Source organism: Triturus cristatus, chromosome 12 (assembly GCF_964204655.1).
Source record: "Triturus cristatus chromosome 12, aTriCri1.1, whole genome shotgun sequence".
NCBI lineage: Eukaryota > Metazoa > Chordata > Amphibia > Caudata > Salamandridae > Triturus > Triturus cristatus.
The window spans coordinates 95,034,074-95,052,153 of NC_140595.1; the positions used below are offsets into that span (position 1 = coordinate 95,034,074).

An 18,080-nucleotide genomic window follows, 5' to 3' on the forward strand; every position below is an offset into this window, starting at 1 on the left:
TGGACCTCCCCGACACTGACCTGTTGCGCAGCCCGACGCTCATCAGGGATCCCGCATGAGCCTGTCTCTGCCTGCCGGGCTTGGCTCCGTGGCCGGAGATGGCAGCTCGTCTCATCACTGCTCCAACTCCAGACGGACTTAACTATGCACATCCTGCAAAGAGGAGGGGTCCTCCACGTTTCCCAGTCCCAAGCCTTTTAGTTTGGTCTTTGCTAGTTTCCACTGTTAGGGCGACAGATGCTTCCGTTCCTGAAGTATAGGGTGGGGGTTGGGTTTGGGTGGGGGGACCATTGTCCCGGGTTTTATTGTTTGTTTTTTGTTGTTCTTATGCCAGCACTATTGCCTCATTCTGCGACATCCACACAGTGACCGACATTGTCCTTCTATGTCTTACACCCCACGCGCTTGCACCACTACGTTCTCTGCACATGCTGGGTGCTCGACCATCACCCCAGCCTCTTCATGTCTGATGACCAAACCGGTTTCACCTCACTTCATATTATGTCATGGAATGTTAACGGCTTCCTAGATAAGGTTAAGCGCACTGCAGCCCTGCGGTGTGCCCAGCGACACAATGTAGACATATTGCTGCTTCAGGAGATCCACCTGGTAGGCAACCGTTGCCCCTTTATGGCGCGCTATGGTTACGGTGGGGTTTGGCACTCAGGGTTTACCCGGGGATCTCGCGGGGTGGCGGTCCTGCTGCGCCGCGCCCTTCCTTTTGTTGAGCGTAAAGTAATACATAATCCGGGAGGCTGCTTTGTTATTCTGGAGTGGAACATTGGGACCCAACCCTTGAACTTGATAGCCGTGTACTCTCCCCCTTCTCTGCTGTCTTCCACGCTCTGGTGCCTTGCTCCACTGGTAGCCGCCCTGCCCCCGGGGACCGCTGTAGTTGGGGGGGACTTTAATGCGGTAATGGACCCGGACCTTGATTCTGCTACAGTCCCTTCTGTCTCCCGGGTTTCCCACTCCACACTCCTTTCGAACTGGGCTGTGACTCTGGGTTTGGGAGACGCCTGGCGACTCTCACACATCGGCCGCCCACCACACACAGGCCAGGTTAGACTATCTGTTTCTTCCGGCCCTGGACTGTCGATCAATCCAGGACATCACTATCCTCCCCAGAGGCATATCGGACCACTCCCCAGATTCTATGCGCCTGGGTAGTCTCCCGGCCTCTTCATGCCCGGTCTGGCGGTTTAATGCCTGGTTTCTCCAGGACAAAGATTTCCAGAAGCACGTAGGGCTCGAACTGCGTCACTACTTCGCCGCTAACCAAGACTCGGTTTCGTTCCCTGGTACCTTATGGGAGGCTGCTAAGGCAACTATTCACGGTTTTGCCAAAGGCTAACTTAAAATCCAACGCACAAAGCAGGAGGCCCGGCTCACGCTCCTGGAGGCCCAAGCTGCCTGCCTAGAGGCCCATCCGCCTGGAGAACGAGCGGAGGCCCAGAATCGGAAGCTCGCATTTCTCAGGGATGAGCTCAGACAGGCCTCCATGGAGTCAGCTAAGCTGTTGTGGAGGTCCTCCGTGGCGTGAGTGTATGGGTGGGGAGATAAAAATGGGAAGCTCCTCCACCGCTTAGCCACTTATCCAATGGCTAACCGTATTATTCCTGAGGTGATGGATTCCCATGGGGAGACCCATCAGGCCCCCACAGCGGTGGCCCGATGTTTAGCTTCATACTATGCTTCTTTGTACTCTGCCCAACCTCCAGACCTCACTCTATCGGAGCTCCTCCGGAGTGAAAGATTCCCCCTCCCGCGGCTCACTGACGCTGAAGCAGAGGGCCTTGATCACCCGATTACCCCGGAAGAAATCAATGACGCTATCTCCTGCATGGCGGCGGGTAAGATGCCGGGACTAGATGGCCTCCCACAGGAGTTCTACGCATCTTACCGGGACACGCTGATCCCCCATCTCCTGGCACTGTATCGTGAGGCGGCAGACCGTGGCTCCTTCGGCCATGAAACGGATCTGGCCACCATTGTGGTGCTTCCTAAGTCTCAGCCCCCCTCTGCCCACTGCTCTGATTACTGCCCTATTTCCCTTATCAACTCAGAACTCAAAATATTTGCTTCAGTGTTGGCACAGCGCATTCGCCCTCACCTGAGCACGTTGGTCCACATGGACCACTGTGGCTTTATGCCCGCCCGGGGTACCAGGCACTGCCTCAGACGGCTCTACCTTGCTCTGGCGCACCGACAACAACTGACTCCCTATCTCTCTTTGCTCCTCGTGGATTTCGAGAAAGCATTTGATTCCGTGGATTGGTGGTATCTGGAGGCGGTGTTGTCGGAGATGGGCTTTGGGCTCCCCTTTCGTAATCTGGTCAAGCCCCTTTACTGCAAGCCACGGGCCCAGGTGATGGTTAATGGAGCCCTCTCGTGCCCCTTCCCCATTGGGAGAGGCACCAGGCAGGGTTGCCCCCTCTCGCCCCTCCTTTTTGCGTTAGCGATGGAGCCCCTTGCCTCTCTCATCCGCACGGACCCGCTCCTCACAGGGTGGCAATGGCCTGGTCTGGCGGAGGACAAGATTACCCTCTACGCCGACGACGTCCTGATCTTTCTTTCGGACCCAGCCCGTTCAGGGCCTCAATGTCTCCGAGCCCTACACCTTTTTGAGCGTGTCTCTGGTCTCAGATTGAACGCGGCCAAGTCGGTCCTGGTCCCCCTTCATCTGTTGAGAGAGTGTTTCGATTGGCAGTCCTCGATCCCTCTCAGGCGGCAGTCGTTCAAGTGGATCTGGGTGACGCTCCTTCCTGATCTCGCCTGGTCTCTCAAAGTCAGCCCTCTGGTGAACCGGGTTCGCGCTGATCTCCTTCGATGGTAAACGTTGCCACTGAACCTTATGGGCAGGATCGCTCTTTTCAAGATGATGGTCCTGCCCAGTTTCCTCTGTATGCTCCAAAACATGCCCCTCACCTTCTCGTGGTCCTGGTTCCGTGAGATGGATGGCTTGGCCACTAAATTTCTGTGGGGGGTCAGAGGCCGAGATTGGCCCTCAATCAATGCAGGATTCCACCCTTTGATGGGGGGTTGGGAATGACGAACCTACATCTCTATTATCTGGCGACCAGGCTTCTTACCGTGCATGATTGGTTCAATGGTGGTTGGACGGATCCGGCCTACTGCCTGGAACTTCAAGTTCTGGGTTTCTCTGGTATTCAGGGGAGCTTTACGGAACTGCTATTCCCCCACACTCTGCCGGAAGTTACTCGTGGGGTGTTTTTGGCCTGGTGAGCCACCGTGCGCCACACCCGCTGGTCAGGCAGATTAACCCAATATACCCCCTTGTGATGCGTAACACAGCTCAAAGAGGTCGCCACTCTCTTGAGTTTTAAAGCCTGGGACCTCATCGGAATTTCTCCGCTGGGGGATGTCTGGCGTGGGAGCCACATTCGCGAATTCTCACAACTACAGACCTGGTTCTCCCTCCATGCCTCTCAGTTCTACCGCTATCTTCAGTTGCACCATGCACTCCATATGCACATCTCGGAAGGGACCTCCTTGCCCGAATATAACCCGCCTGAAGCACAGGTTATGACTGGTAATTTGGGGAAGGGGGGGGATTTCCCGCATTTATCGTTCCCTCACAAATAACACCCCCAATTCCCTATCCTCTCTTCGGGACAAATGGGAGGGCTGGATTGGTCCTTTAGATGATGCTGATGGCCCCTAAAATAGTTAGGGCTTCTACGCGGCTCCGATTAGTTCAAGTATACTATTTACACGCGGCCTACCTCACGCTATTGCGCCTTCATCGCTCTAGGCTCCGGCATGATGCTTCCTGTCCCCGCTGTCACTGCCCCCAAGCAGATTTTTATCATATGGTATGGCTCTGTCCCGATATTACGCATTACTGGGAGCTAGTGACCGCTGAACTTACTGAGGTACTGGGCTGGGAGGTCCCGCTGAACCTGATGAACATTCTCCTGGGAGTTACTGATGGTTTGGACGGGAACAGGGCAGAGAAGCTTTGTCTCACCACGGCTTTGATGGCAGCTAAACGAGATATTGCAGCCCTTTGGCTGGACCCGTTGGCCCCTTCCATGACACGGTGGTGCAGAGGGGTAGATTGGTGTGCACCACGGGAGCGCCCCATGTATGCTGCCCGCGGCTGCCCTAGAAAGTTTCGAAGGGTGTGGGGTAAATGGGTCGGGGTGGTAGAAGACTGAACTTCTTGAGGCTTCCCTATGGACATGGGTGTGGACATTGTCGCTTGTTATTCCTAGTCTGACTCATGTATGTAGAGGGCTTACTCCCCCGTTTTATCTGTCACTGTTGTGTACTGCTCACTGTGCGAAAAGTTGGCTGTGTTTTCATTGCTGCATATGTGTTCATTGAAAATCAACAAAATTGATTATCAAAAAAAGACCTGAATACAGAAATCAGAAACTGAAAGATGCCAGGTTTACCTTTACCTTGGATTAGTCACTGCATAGCAATCCCGTGTGGTGTTTCTCTTAAGTAACTTTTGATCCGTTTAAAACCGTGGTACTTAGATTACTGCCCAGCAGACCTTGCTTGGCGGCCCGCTGACCTTTTTTATGGGCCCGATCTAGCTGGGGCAAGCCCTACACAGCTTCTGCGTTGCAGGATCACCCACTGCTTTCAGTAAATACAAAAGAGGGCTGCTCGAGCATCGCGATAGCAACTTTACTGCGCATGCTCCAGTGGCGTTCTTTCTTGTGTCCTGAAAGCCTCAGTGACGACACGCACTGGCAGGAAGCAAAGGCTCTTAAAAGTCAGCTGCTAATGCAGTCACTGCTAACTCTTAAGGACCCTTTCAGCAAGCTTCCTTTTACCTTTGCCAAGGACGTCACCGCCCGCAGCCTGCATTGACCATGCCGCCTGCAGCTTACTCTCCAAAAGGACTGAACACACAGCAGGGGACCGGCTCTCGTGAATCCGGCCAGCCTACTCCCCTCATCCCTAGCCAGCCTGTTTCATTTCTTTGTATGCCGCCAGCCAGTCTGCCTCCCTCATCAGGAGGCCTGCCTGTCTAGCTGTAAAATATGCCTGCATGTGGCCTTTCAGGTCAGTGTGTGGACTATTTTTGGACTTATTGTGGGCCTGATTTGTAGTCTGCTTGGCCAGGTATTACAGTTGATTTGCCAGGTATTAAAAGTAACATTGCGTGCAGCAAGCACAAATCCATGCAGTCTTCCACACCTTTGCAAAACACGTATACAGAATGTCTTTACAAAATAAAAATGTCCTAATTTGGTGACATGGGCCAAGTTTTTAGTTTACAAAAGGGGGGACACTTTCATGTCGGCACCGGGTCCTATTGTGTGAACCAGTTTGTCCCTCTCCCTCACGCCCATCATGTCATTGCACATCTCTTATTTTTGAGGGGGTAAAATAGGCCTCCCTGTCTACGTTCACAGGTGAGCAGCATTCCTCTTGTTTCTGCGTGTCTGTTTACAGGTGAATGCTGGATCACCTATAACTGCATGGGTGTTATAGGTGAACATTACTCATCTGCCATTGCAAATAAACTTCTAACAGAGTGCTTTACCAAAGGTAAGCAAATGGTTTATTTATATATGATGTTAATGAGTTTCTTCGGTGTAAGTGCAGCTCTGGCTTGTAAATTGCAAACATGGCCCACTGTTTTTATTATTTATTTTTTACTTATGTAGATCACAAATGTGGACCACTTTTATTTTGGTGTCCGGTTTATTTTTTGCCCCAGTCTGACGCTGCAAATAAAAAAGAATTGCTCATAATAATGAGGGTGACTCAATTACCGTGTTTGGGCCTCTGCAGAGCCTTAAAACTAGTGGTGTCATTCTGTCGAGGGGGGCATCCTTGTGGAGCACTTCCAGTAATTGCCTTGACCACCACTCCCTGCCTCACCACCTGCTGCAATCAATAAAAAAATTATAAAAAAAGACATTGGCCTCCCAGCCTGAGAACAGCCAGGTTATTGTTGTTCTTTCTTCACATTTTGTTCACTCTATACTTCTCTGTGTTTCATTTTTTTCTAGGCTGTTGTGTTTCTGTAGGTAACTTCATGCATTTGTGTGCTGTACTGTGAAAAGTGCTGCCTTCACATCTGTGTGCATTCAGGTTATGCGCAAGTGTTTATAACAGGGCACAGATGAGAACTGTGCAGTTCAGGCCTAAGGCATTAGCCAAGTGCTGAATATCTGGTTAATATCTGGTTAATAAGAATTACCATGGAATGCCATGGAATGCCTCTTAAGATTGCTATAGCCTACTAATAAAAATGTATTATCAAAATGTCAATAGAATGTGTTTTTTTAAAGTGTGCATATCTCTGAAAGGTCCTTCAGTTGTTTGAAAAGCTCCTCCTTGTATCTTTGTAGTTACATCTGATTTTGAAATAAAGCAGTCTAATAATGTTTTGAAAAGGTGGTGATATTTTCCCCCCTCTAGTAGCTCCGTCCCACCAGATTCCACCCCTCCCCCAATCGCAGGCCCATCGGTGCGGCCCTCGGCCACAAACCAGACTGTACTTTTGGCCCCCGAGAAAATGTTTGTGAGAACCCATGGTTTAAACTAAAAATATGCCTTTGCTGAAATTGGTAAATCATGCAGTGCGTGTTGGACTAAATAGTAAACGCAGTAAATATATAACTGAAGAAAACTCCTCGGATGGCCAATCACATATTTTCCATGGTCCAGTATAAACAAGTGAACTGAGCTGAAGGCTTTCCATATCTTACAAGGCAGGTACCTGCTGCTCAATCCAGTCTCCAACTCAGCTTCTGTTATAAAGGATGAGCACCATTGCTGCTGCCTGTAGTGTTGCAAAGTAGTGTTAACACAGACAAAGAGGCAGGGAGAGCATAGTCCTTTGGCAAACGCCATCCAACCCTCCGCCATACAGGTTTCCCATAGCTGATAGAACTGGGAGCACAACGTTTGCATCAGTATCTGAAACTTGAAAAGGACACGGATCGGAAAACAGCTGAACATGTCTGGTGTTAGAGAATGGAGCAAATTCTGCTCTAATCAATCTAAGCACCAGTTGTCATGAACAAGCGCCCCCTGATTGGCTCATGGATCTTGTGAGGTTGGGATCCATGAAACTGTTCGGAGATCTGCATCTAGAGGACAGAATACTAAAAAATTCTGGACCCACAGAAATAGCAGTGGCTTTTTCATTATGCTCATTTTATTGCAGGATTTAACGTGACACCCTCATTGGCTTTATCCGAGATGTTGTGTACACTATCTGCTTTTCTGGAATGCCTGTGCACGAGTGGTTATTGGCTAGGAAAGTGGCTAGTAGCGTTCGGGGTTTCTGGGCTAGATTGTTGCTCGGAATTAGGTACACGAAATAGCGAGTTTGGTCCAATGGCACACAAGGCTGTCTTTCACAGGAATATAATTAAAACAGAACAGCATAGTACACACCCAAGAGTAGCATGCACGTTTTAGGGAGCTCTTACTCACCACTGCTCTCCTGGCCCTGCCCTAACAGGTGATTGTGCCCTATAAAAGTGAAGTGGGATGACTCGCAGATCACCGGGTGAGAGATGTTGCTGGTGTTTCATCCTTTCACCACTCCACTGTTTCTGTGTATATCAGAAGTAGCTATGTTTTTACGCTTCCCTCGGAGGAGAGACATATACATTCAGCAGATATTTGAAGACAGGATAATATACTATTCTATCCCTAGTCTTGGTATATCTGTCAAAATGTATTGTTGGGTACCCCTGTGGCAGTCTCTTTCAACAGGGAGTCAAGAAAGATGGTAATTTCAATGCATCTGAGTGCCTGCGCCCGCATGCTCAGTAGAGATAGTCAGGCATTGAAGGATACATAGGTTCAGCATATAGAACGAGCTTGTTAGGAAGGAGGGGCAGGATGACACATGCTCACTGAGTTGGCCTGGATCAGTTCTTTCGGTTTTGATGAAGCTCTTCCGGGTCACGTAGGGCAGCCACAATATTTCAGGAACCCGGCCTCCTTTTTCTTGTTGTTTAATTTTGTTTAGTCCTTCCTTCCCTTCCTCTTGGTATAATCTTGCTAGAGTCCTTTTGTTATTTATCCTGTCTCACTAATTATGTACATTTCCTCCAGGCTCCTTCAAGCCGCCATATTGGATACCGGCGCTTTCTGAGGCCAGTCTGTTGTCATGTTTACCCTTAATCTACTTCTTATTTTTGGGCTGGAAAGCTACAAAGCATTGCGTCTTATTTGTGGATTTACTCTGTTTCTGTATATTAATGTATTCTTGATGTACTATACCCTTACTCTATGCATACTGTAGTGACACTTCAGTGAATCTACATCATAATATCTTTATTGTTGCTCTTTGCAGTTCTGGGACCAGTACCTCAAAGTTCTTTGGGAACCTGAGAAATCAATGAGAAGTCTCTGTGTGCATTTTGTGTAACACACTTCCTTTTCCTCTCTCCATGGTTCTCGGTTAGGAGGCATGGTGAGAGGTGTAGCTTTTGATGTGGTACTACCGAGAGTTCCAGGAGCGTGGTGTACCACGGTTGTCTGGCCCACGTTGGAGCTACTAGGATCAGTGTGAGTGAATGCTGTTGTAGTTTTCGCACCACTAATGGAATTAGTGGGAGAGGTGGAAAAGCATACGCAAATTTGCCTGACCAGTTCATCTATATCGCATTGCCTTTGGACAATGGGTGTGGATATCTGGCGGCGAAGCTTGGGCATTTTTTGTTTTCGTGGGTGGCAAAGAGGTCTATCTGTGGATGCCCCCACATCTGAAAGAACGGGTGAAGAACCTGTGGGTGAAGTTCCCACTCGTGCATCAGCTGCGTCTGTCAGCTGAGCAGGTCTGCCATGGTGTTTTGGACTCTTGGGACATGTTGGGCTAGGAGAAAGTTTTTGTGTGGGATTGCTAATCTCCATATGCTCTGTGCTGGTTGAGAGAGCTGTGGAGAGTGTGTGCCGCCTTGTTTTTGAATGTAGTACATGGCCGTCATGTTGTCTGTGCGAATGAGGACTGCCTTGCTTAAAATTTGTGTTTGAAAGGATTTTAGGGCTAGAAAGATTGCCAGTAACTCCAGATGGTTGATATGGAGTAACCTTTGTTGCGGCGTCCATGTGCCCTGCACTGTGAGGTGTAATATTTGAGCTCCCCAGGCGGAGAGCGATGCATCTGTTGTTAGTATTATTTGTGGAACCGGGTCCAGGAACGGTCGACCTCTGGAAAGATTTGTGGTGTTCCACCACTGCAGAGATGGGTGCAACCGTCTACCAACACCAGATCTGTCAGTTGCCCCTGGGCCTGGTTCCATTGGCGCGCTAAGCACTCTTGGAGTGGACGCATCTGGAGTCTTGCGTGAGGCACTATGAAAATGCAAGAGGCCATCATCCCTATCAGTTGCATAAACACTCTTGCTGGAAGGGAGTGTTGAGGTTTGAATCTTTGACGCAAAGCCTGAATACTTGCAATCCTGGCCGGATTGGGGTAGGTTATGGCTTTTGAGGTGTCTATGGTGGCACCGAGGTATTGCTGTATGTGGGATGGTGTTAGCTGGGACTTTTGGTGGTTCACCGTGAAGCCTAGCTGGTGAAGTAGTTGGATTGTAGTGGCAGGGTGGTGTACACATTGGTTGTAGGACGTGGCTTTTATCAGCCAGTCGTCCAAATATGGGAAGACGTGAATGTGCTGTCTTCTGAGGTGTGCTGCCACTAACGCTAGGCACTTGGTGAATACCCTTGGTGCTGTTGTGACCCCGAATGGGAGCACCTTGAACTGGTAGTGTTGCCCGTCCACTACAAATCTGAGGTACTTTCAGTGAGCATGGTGTACCGGAATGTGAAAGTATGCGTCTTTCAAGTCCAGTGTGGTGAGAAAGTCGTTCTGGGAGAGGAGCGGAAGTACCTGCTGAAGCGTTACCATGTGAAAATGGTCCGAATGTATGTATGTGTTTAGGGGCCGGACATCTAGAATAGGTCGTAGAGTCTCGTCCCTTTTTGGTATTAGAAAATATAGGGAGTAGACCCCCAAATTTTGCTGATTGGCGGGAACTTGTTCTATTGCCTGTTTTTGTAGGAGGGAAATTACCTCCTGTTTTAGTAATGTGGAATGTTCTTGTGACATTGGGCGTTGCCTGGGTGGAATGTTTGGGGGGGTAGATGTCAATTCTAGGCAGTACCCTGAGCGAATAATTTGGGTCACCCATTTGTCTGAGGTGATGGTCTCCCAGACCTGAAGGAAATTTTGTAGCCTGCCCCCGACCGGAGTGGGATGGTCTGGAGGGAGCGGGGGGAAGTCATTGGGTAGGCGGTGTGGCAGAGCGGGCGGTATTTGTTTTGCCTCTGCCTTTATTGTTATCGCCTCTATAGCCGCCTCTTTGATAACCCCTTGTGAAGGTGGACTGAGCAGGGGATTTGTAGGAAGTGGACGCGCTATCTGAGGAGTAGCCTCTAGCCGTACCCCGAAAGGAAGAGCGGAGTAAGGAGCGCCTAGGAGGGTGTGACTGCAGGGCTACCATAGATTTCGCCGTATCAGTGTCCTTCTTCATTTTCTCGAGGGCCTCATCTACCTTTGGGCCGTATAGGTGTTCTTGGTCAAAGAGATGATTTAGGATGGAGGTCTGTACCTCAGGTTTGAAACCTGATACCCTCAGCCAAGCATGGCGACGGAGGAGGACGCTAGTGTTAATGGCCCTGGAGGCTGTGCCTGCTGCGTCTAAGGCACAGCGTATGGAGGTGTTAGTTATAGTCTTACGCTCTTGAATTAATTCATTGGCCCTATTTTTGTATCTTTCCGGGAGGTGGTGCATTATGGTTTCTAATTCATCATAATGCGCTCTATCGTATCTGGCCAATAGCGCTTGAGTGTTGGCGATACGCCATACATTGGCTGCCTGTGACGCAGTGCGCTTTCCTGACGTGTCCAGTAGCTTTGACTCTTTGTCAGGTGGTGGTGCCTCGCCTGACGCCTGGGAGATTGACCTCTTCCGTGCAGTGGAAACCACTAGGGAATCTTGTGGCGCTGGCCCTTTGATATAGGCAGGATCTGTGGGGGCAGCTTTGTACTTTTTCTCTATGCGTGGGTTAATGACCCTAGCCCTGACTGGGTCCTTAAAAACCTCTGGCGCATGTTTTATCACCCCCTTGAGCATAGGTAGTATGGAGGTAGACCTATGTGCGGTATCAAAGGTGTCGAGGAGGAAATCCTCCTCTACTGGGTCAGTGTGTAGCTCTACCCTGTGATAATGTGCCGCCCTCTGAAGTAGGTGGTGGAAACCTAATGAATCTTCGGTGGAGATGGCCTAGAAGGGTAAAGGTCATCTTGTGGGACGTCTGGAATGTCTGGATTATTGTAGTTGTCCCATGGGTCTGGGGATCCTGTAGGGGTGGGGTCTTGGGGCACATCCCCTGGATCGTAATATGGGTCCCCCTGATCATCATCGTCTGGAGACTGGGTCGGAGAGCTATGAGGTGGGGGTGGAGAAGGCGGAGGGGGCGGAGAGGGTGGAGGAGGTGGGGAAGGCATTCTGAAAGGGGAGGTAGTAGAGTCCTTCCTCTTTGGAGGTGGAGGCGGAGCCGGTTTGTCCAAATGTCTCTTTTTAGAAGAGAGTGCCAAATGTCCAGTTTTTGGATCCTTGGTAAGCGTCTTTTGCAAGGGATCCGGTGTAAACAGTTCCTGTGACAATGTTTGTGACTTTTTAGGCTTGTCCGTGCCGTGCTTAGCACTGGGCTTGGGAACCTCTGATTTCTTGGTCGGCGCCGATGTGGGCTTTGGCGTAGAAGTGTCGGTGCCGAGGGCCTTATGGGGTTTGGTCGGTACCGAAGATGGCGTCGGTACGGAAAGGCTGAGTTTCGACACCGAGAACTTTGGTGCGGAGCTCGGTGTCGAGGTAGAGGCCGGTCTCTTTTTCGGTGCCGAAGTGTGTTTCTCGGCACCGCTGGAGGGCTGGCTCGAGCCCGAGCCGCCGGAAGGCTTATGTCGCTTCCTTACCGGGCCCGAAGGTGGGGTGTATGAAGCAGTGTCTCTGGTCTTGCCTAGGCCCGGAGGCGAAGGCGTGACCGAAGCCTTTTTGGGTGTGGGCGTGGGTGCGGGAGTGGGTATAGTACTCACGACCCTCTGCGCCGGGGTGATGTCCTCCACATCTGAGTCGTCGGCTTCGGAAGCACTGACGAGATCCTCTTCGGTGTGCTGCTGTCCTGGATCTTCGACGTCGTCCCCGAAGATGTCGACTGGAACGGAGGTCGAGGAGTGCGCCATTTTTCGTCTGGCTCTTCGATCTCGAATAGTCTTTTTTGATCTGAAAGACTTGCAGGCCGGACAGTCTCGAGCCTCGTGTTCAGGGGAGAGGCAGAGGTTGCACACCTCATGAAGATCGGTGTGGGGGAATTTGGACCCACATCTAGGGCACTTCTTGAGAGGAGTTCTTTCCATCAGCCGGGACCGGAGCTTGGGTAGGCCCGAAGGCCGCCGTTCGCGACTGGAATCGAAGATGTGTCGAAGAGAAGGTGATTGAGGAGATTTGGATTTGAACAATAACGCGATGAGCGAGGATTCCGCTTCGATCGTCGAACTGGAAATGTTCGGAACCGGAGCGCGAAGTATTACATCCGAGCCTGATGGCGGAAAAAAACAATCTGAGGATGGAGCCGAAGCCCATGCGCAATACGATACAAGGGAGGAGTCACCGACCTCGTGACTTCCAAAGACTTTCCAAGAGGAAAAACAAACTGCAAACATCCGGGCCCAACACCAGATGGCGATCTATGCAAAAGTGTGTAATCTGAAGCTCATATGCCTCGAACACTGTTTTATTTCAAAAGCAGTCACTGGAATGATGGTCTGCTGACTCCAGCAGGCCACCATCCCTGTGAGTGCCAGCCATTCCTAATGGATTGCAAATTGTGACCTGTCTCATGAATGCTAATGGGTATCGCAAACAGTGTCGCGAGTCGCTAAAAATCTTAGTTTGAGTGGCACAATGCAATTTGTGTTTCCAGAACTTAAACCCCATGGGGTAGGGAAGGGAGAATAACTCTGCAGGCCTGATTTTTTCAAGTGTAAAACCACAAAGAATTCCTAATTCCGAGCAGTTTAGTACTCCAGTTTACCATCTGTTTTGAGCAAGTGGTAAATGGGTGTATGGGTTTCTGTTTGGCGCAGAGATGGTGGGAGAGGAGGATTTATGATGCATGGGGTGGAAGTATCCTCCCCTTGCCAGAAGAGGAGGCCGGGAGGAGCAGGGGTACGAGGCCTGGCTGCAGTTGCAACCAAAGACTAAAGGAATTTTACTGATCGTTTTTCTAGACTGCAAATTAATGTTTGTCATTCCTGTACCCAGGAAAAACAGGTGTGAAAACACCAGCCATCCGTGACTGGGCAAACTGGAATTATATAATGGGATTTCTCACTGCTGGACCCATAATTAGGGCCTTAGGATGTCAGACACAGAAAGCTAGTGGGGAAGTTATGAAGATGCTTAGGTAGGTACATGATGGCACATTCAGGAAGTCTATCACCACATCAGTATTCTGTGGGACAACTAAGATTGCTTATTAGAGCAGTTCAATAGAGAAGTTCTTGAAGGGTCTCACACATATGTTGGCTGTTTGTGGTTGCCCGCATGAGCTATTTTTTTTAAAATTTAATGTGGAGGGGCATATTCTGGAGGAATGCACAATCCAGAGGTAGGATTGTAGTAAGATTGCAAAGTGAAGATGGGCTCTGTAGTGTAGATAATGAGGCTGAGAGATCACCTAGGACATTTTCTCATGCTCATGCTTTCTCCAGTCATATTGAACTCTTTAAAGAGTTATGTTGTTAGGACTGGAGATGGCGAGAAATGTGGTGGGTTCATCACTATTATTGTTCTTGTTAGAGCGGTCGATGAAAGAGAAGTGGGGTTGAGAAGGTTTTTCAGCATGAAACTGGTGTAACTATTGCGGATTTTATTGGGTCTAATCCGCCACCCTAACTTGTGGCCTCAGAAACAAATGTGTCAAATAGGGGAGAGGAGTAACTAGAGTTTGCCCTTTTTTGTTTGTCAATTAGTCTGAGAGAGTAGGTTTGAAGAAGTGTATCCATGTGGAGGTGGAGGCGAGTTTGTGTGGTGTTTATAGGATAGGACTGGGAAGGGGTGGGACGCACATCCATCTGCACTAGCTGGGAATACCAGGGAGACATCAAGAGGCACCGCCGTTCTGTCTTGCCCTTTGCAGTGGACAACTAGGTGGGCTATCCTGGGAGCAGTTAGTTATGTAGGGGTTGATAGAAAAAGAAGCCTGAACCCAGTGGGATTGGAGTTCAAAGCCCATGTTTGTACTGTTTGTGGTAGCACTGAAGAAGGATGGACCCACAAGCCTTGGGGTCTCCACAGATGGAAGCAATGGGTCTCTTCCATTTTCAGTGGTGCATCTTAGAACAGGGGACACAGTGTCTACAGCTTCAGTTTAAACAGTATAGTGCTTACTGCCGCAGGCTTGCAGCTTCAGAGTACATTAAGTAACACGTGAGCTTAATAGTCCAACTCGATGAAACATATTTTATCTACTTGGGAAGGACACATGACTGGGGTGGCCCTGCACGAAATTCAATTTGTTATATTGTAATTGCACTCCAATCTCACCAACAGTCGTTCAACCATCAAAGCTTTTGGATCTCTCTCAAAGACTGAAAATACTGATGCAGCATATGAAGTCACCTAGGCCTACCTGAAGAGGTTGTCCATGACGTACTGGTAGTCGCGGATGCTGCTGGCAGGGAGGTAGCAGGATGCAAACATGATAACCGCATTCAGGCCATCCCCGTAGTAACCTGAAGAAGAGGTGAAAAGAGTTAGACCCTGGCATTGCTGGCTCCCTTTCATCCCACTATCACTACCCTGTGTAAAACTGAAATGCAATTCTGGTGCAATCAGTGAAATATACCAGCATTTACACACACTTGGACTAATCTGTCAGAAACCACTATCAGCCATTGCCACACCTCGAAATGGGCAATGTGACCTGACATGATGGAAACTTCCCAGTCCCACCTGCCTTGTGGATGCGGTGGCTTCATTGAAACCTCCATGGCTTGCGTAGCTCAGTCCACAAGTGTTGTGTTGAAGTTTTTTTTATTTTTATAAGGGGTTTGTGTTTTATCAGCTTGTGGCAGAGTTGCATCATTCAGAATGAAATAACAGACATGAAATAGAAAACAGAATATAGTTGCATGGAGCATTTTTCTTTACACGCTAAAAAGAACGCACTTCTTCTTATGTCTTTGGTTTTCATTTGGCTATAAGCACCCTACTCTTAGTGTAGAGGTTTAACCAAACACTTACATTTCATATCCTTGGAATACTTTTTGAGGCGAAATTTTACACCTGTGAATTCTAAAATGACAGTAAAGAAACTGTGCAAAACAAGGTCATTTTTGTGTGTGAAATATTGTGAAATCACACATACAATACGAAATGCGTTTGTGGGTATGATGCATGAAAATTCTACGCTAGAGCGTGCCTCAGTTTAAAAAAAGCCATGCTAGATACTGGCATGAGAGTGGTTTAGGTGGAAAATGTTTCTTGACGTTTCATATTTTAACCAGCCTCCAGTGGACAAGTATTTCATTACGCCAAATCGTGTAGTGAAAAATTTCAAGAAATTTCGTAGATTTTGCAAGTCCAAGTAAAATTTTGTGCATGCCTTCTTGACCAAGTAGTCAAGTTGAATAACTTGGGACTATGGATACGGAATACTCTACCTGCCTCCAAATTGAGACTCAAGTTCCACATGGACAGTTGTGTTATGCTTCTGGGGATCGGTGTCTGCATGCTGAGGCCTTCCTGACCACCTCATGAGGTAGCTCCCTCCTTGTTTTCTGCCCTCACCTATTCTTCCATTAGTGTCTATAGCTTAGTCTCTCAATGCAGCACTATCCAAAAGTCCATCTCAAATCAAACATCTCCATTGTTATTTGGTTTACATCTAAAATAACCCAAAAAGGATCCCCAAGAATACCTATTAGTATTTAATGATTTCTGTTGAAGGCGACTAGTTATTAAAGGACCCTGAATCCGAGCTACAGGTCTACGTGGCAGGCGAGGGCCTGTATCGAGGTAAAGGAGGCTTAACAACTGGTGTAGGCTGATGCTTAAGGTCTAGATTGCTTTTGAGGGTCTAATGTTAATGCTGAAAAATAAACATTGGAAGGTTGAAGCAGAAGGCCTACACCAGTTATTATTGCCCTACAGCCATTGTCTTCAGTGGAGCTTCCAACATTCCAGTGTTTTAATTAAGCGTTATAGCCTGCTGCGGAGGACTAGACTGTTGTTAAATCCCCGAACCTGAGTCGTAGTCAAGGTCCTATAACAAGGGAGAGGGCATTTAATAGCTGATATAGTATGATGTGGAACACCCACAATTATAGTAATATATTCCATATACTAAGGTAAAATATTCTAAATTAAAAAATGGGAGAAACAGAAAAACATTGGCATGTTGCAGTAGAAAGCCCACAACAGCCATCAATGCTCTTAAGCCACTTCTTCTCCATAGTCTTCAGTGGAGCTACCAACATTCTCGGGTTCTGATTACAGTTCATAGTGGCTGCAGGTGTCATGAACACCCCTCTCCTTTTTCCAAAATAAAATTAGTAAACCTAAAAGCTCGGATTACTATTCATATTCAAATGCCTGCTAACTTTGCATAGCTGCCCTAAGGTTGGTTCTCGATTCCTGTTCATATTGTTTCTCCAAGTATATTTATCCCTCATGTTAGAGGCTAATATATTCATATAAGTGCTTCGCAGAAGCTCTTGCTATAAATAAGTTATGCAGGCTGCCAGTCAAGTCTTTTAACTGCTAGTCTACCATATGTTCAGCACAAGGATCAGATAAAGAAACTGTCTAAGACTCTTGTCTGGTTTTTTCAGGTATATCTTTACCCAGTTAGATCCTAAATCATTGCTGAAGCCAATTTCGATTTATAATTTTGATCCATGTCCTGGAGCCTAAGATCCTTGACAGAATTACAAAATACCCACAAAAGATATATTTATATACAGTTAATCCACAGTCAATCTGCTTTCTGGGTGGTTATACTGAATGAACATGTTTTTTCCTAATATTCTATTCTATTCTATAAAATTGTAAATGTTTAAATATGTCTAAATATATTTAAACAATGCCATTATGTTCAAACATCCTTATTAAAAATGAAATAAAATACTTGATTGACAACATACAATTCTGGCCTGCCAAGACTTTCTAAAGTATAAACATATCCAAAGTTTGATTATTTACACACTGAGTTTGAGGCCCTCCCCCTTGACACCTACTCCCAGCCAGGATATGAATGACAAAAGAGGTTAGTGATCGCCTATTACAGAGCGACTGAATGTTGCTTTGTTATTCGCATGGTGATTCTCTTAGCCAGTGACTGGCGCCCCCCTCGGGATCAATTAAGCCCCCCAGCCCCCCAGGGAGGCCCGCCCCCCCAGTTCAAAGACCTCTGTCTTAGACCTATGGTGAACACCACTTTATCATTATAGTTGCATAAATTAACAGGTTTCATAACAAGGCGCAACCTGTACTCTAACACATCATGCAATGACGTACATGTTCCTTAAGTCAATTCTCACCTCTCGGTAGCTACAGAATTGTTGGTGTTGTTGATGAATTGTTAATGTTATTATAGAGGGACAGCTCAATTGTACCATTTTCTATTAGACTTTGTCTGCAACACTTTCATCGGAAGGCTGTGGTTATTGGTCAACTAGGCCTGTTGGTGAAGGGCCCGATTATTAGTCAGGCAGATCAGTATTCCAGAGAGGGGGGGGGGAGTGGGATACCACACTACTCAAACCCAAATTGCCAGTCTTCCCGCACAAAGAATAACCATACCCAATTTTACAGTGGGTGCTAAAATTCACCCAGTAAAATCACCAAGGCACTGCCACTGAGGCTCCGGCTGACTTTGCCAGACCATGTTCTAGGCTGCCTCCCTCAAAGCTCGAGGGAGGAAGCATGGCTCCTTCAGGAGCTATGGGGCCTATCCTCCCCAACTGCAGCCTCCCGCAGTGACCGGCTGTTGCACCCCTGCTTATATTTAATGTCCCTTAGAGCATGGATGAATCTGAGCAACATAGTCTCACCGAATCCAGG

General features: G+C 48.1%; 1 protein-coding gene across 4 annotated transcripts in view; it reads right to left on the reverse strand.

The window, feature by feature from the left end:
* Positions 1-18,080, reverse strand: part of BNIPL (BCL2 interacting protein like) — a 161,739-nt gene that overhangs the window by 69,546 nt on the left and 74,113 nt on the right. For all 4 annotated transcript variants that reach the window (XM_085639873.1, XM_085639876.1, XM_085639875.1 and 1 more), the window contains exon 6: positions 14,647-14,749. In XM_085639873.1, the coding sequence (XP_085495999.1) occupies positions 14,647-14,749 (103 nt within the window). The remainder of the gene's footprint in view (positions 1-14,646; positions 14,750-18,080) is intronic.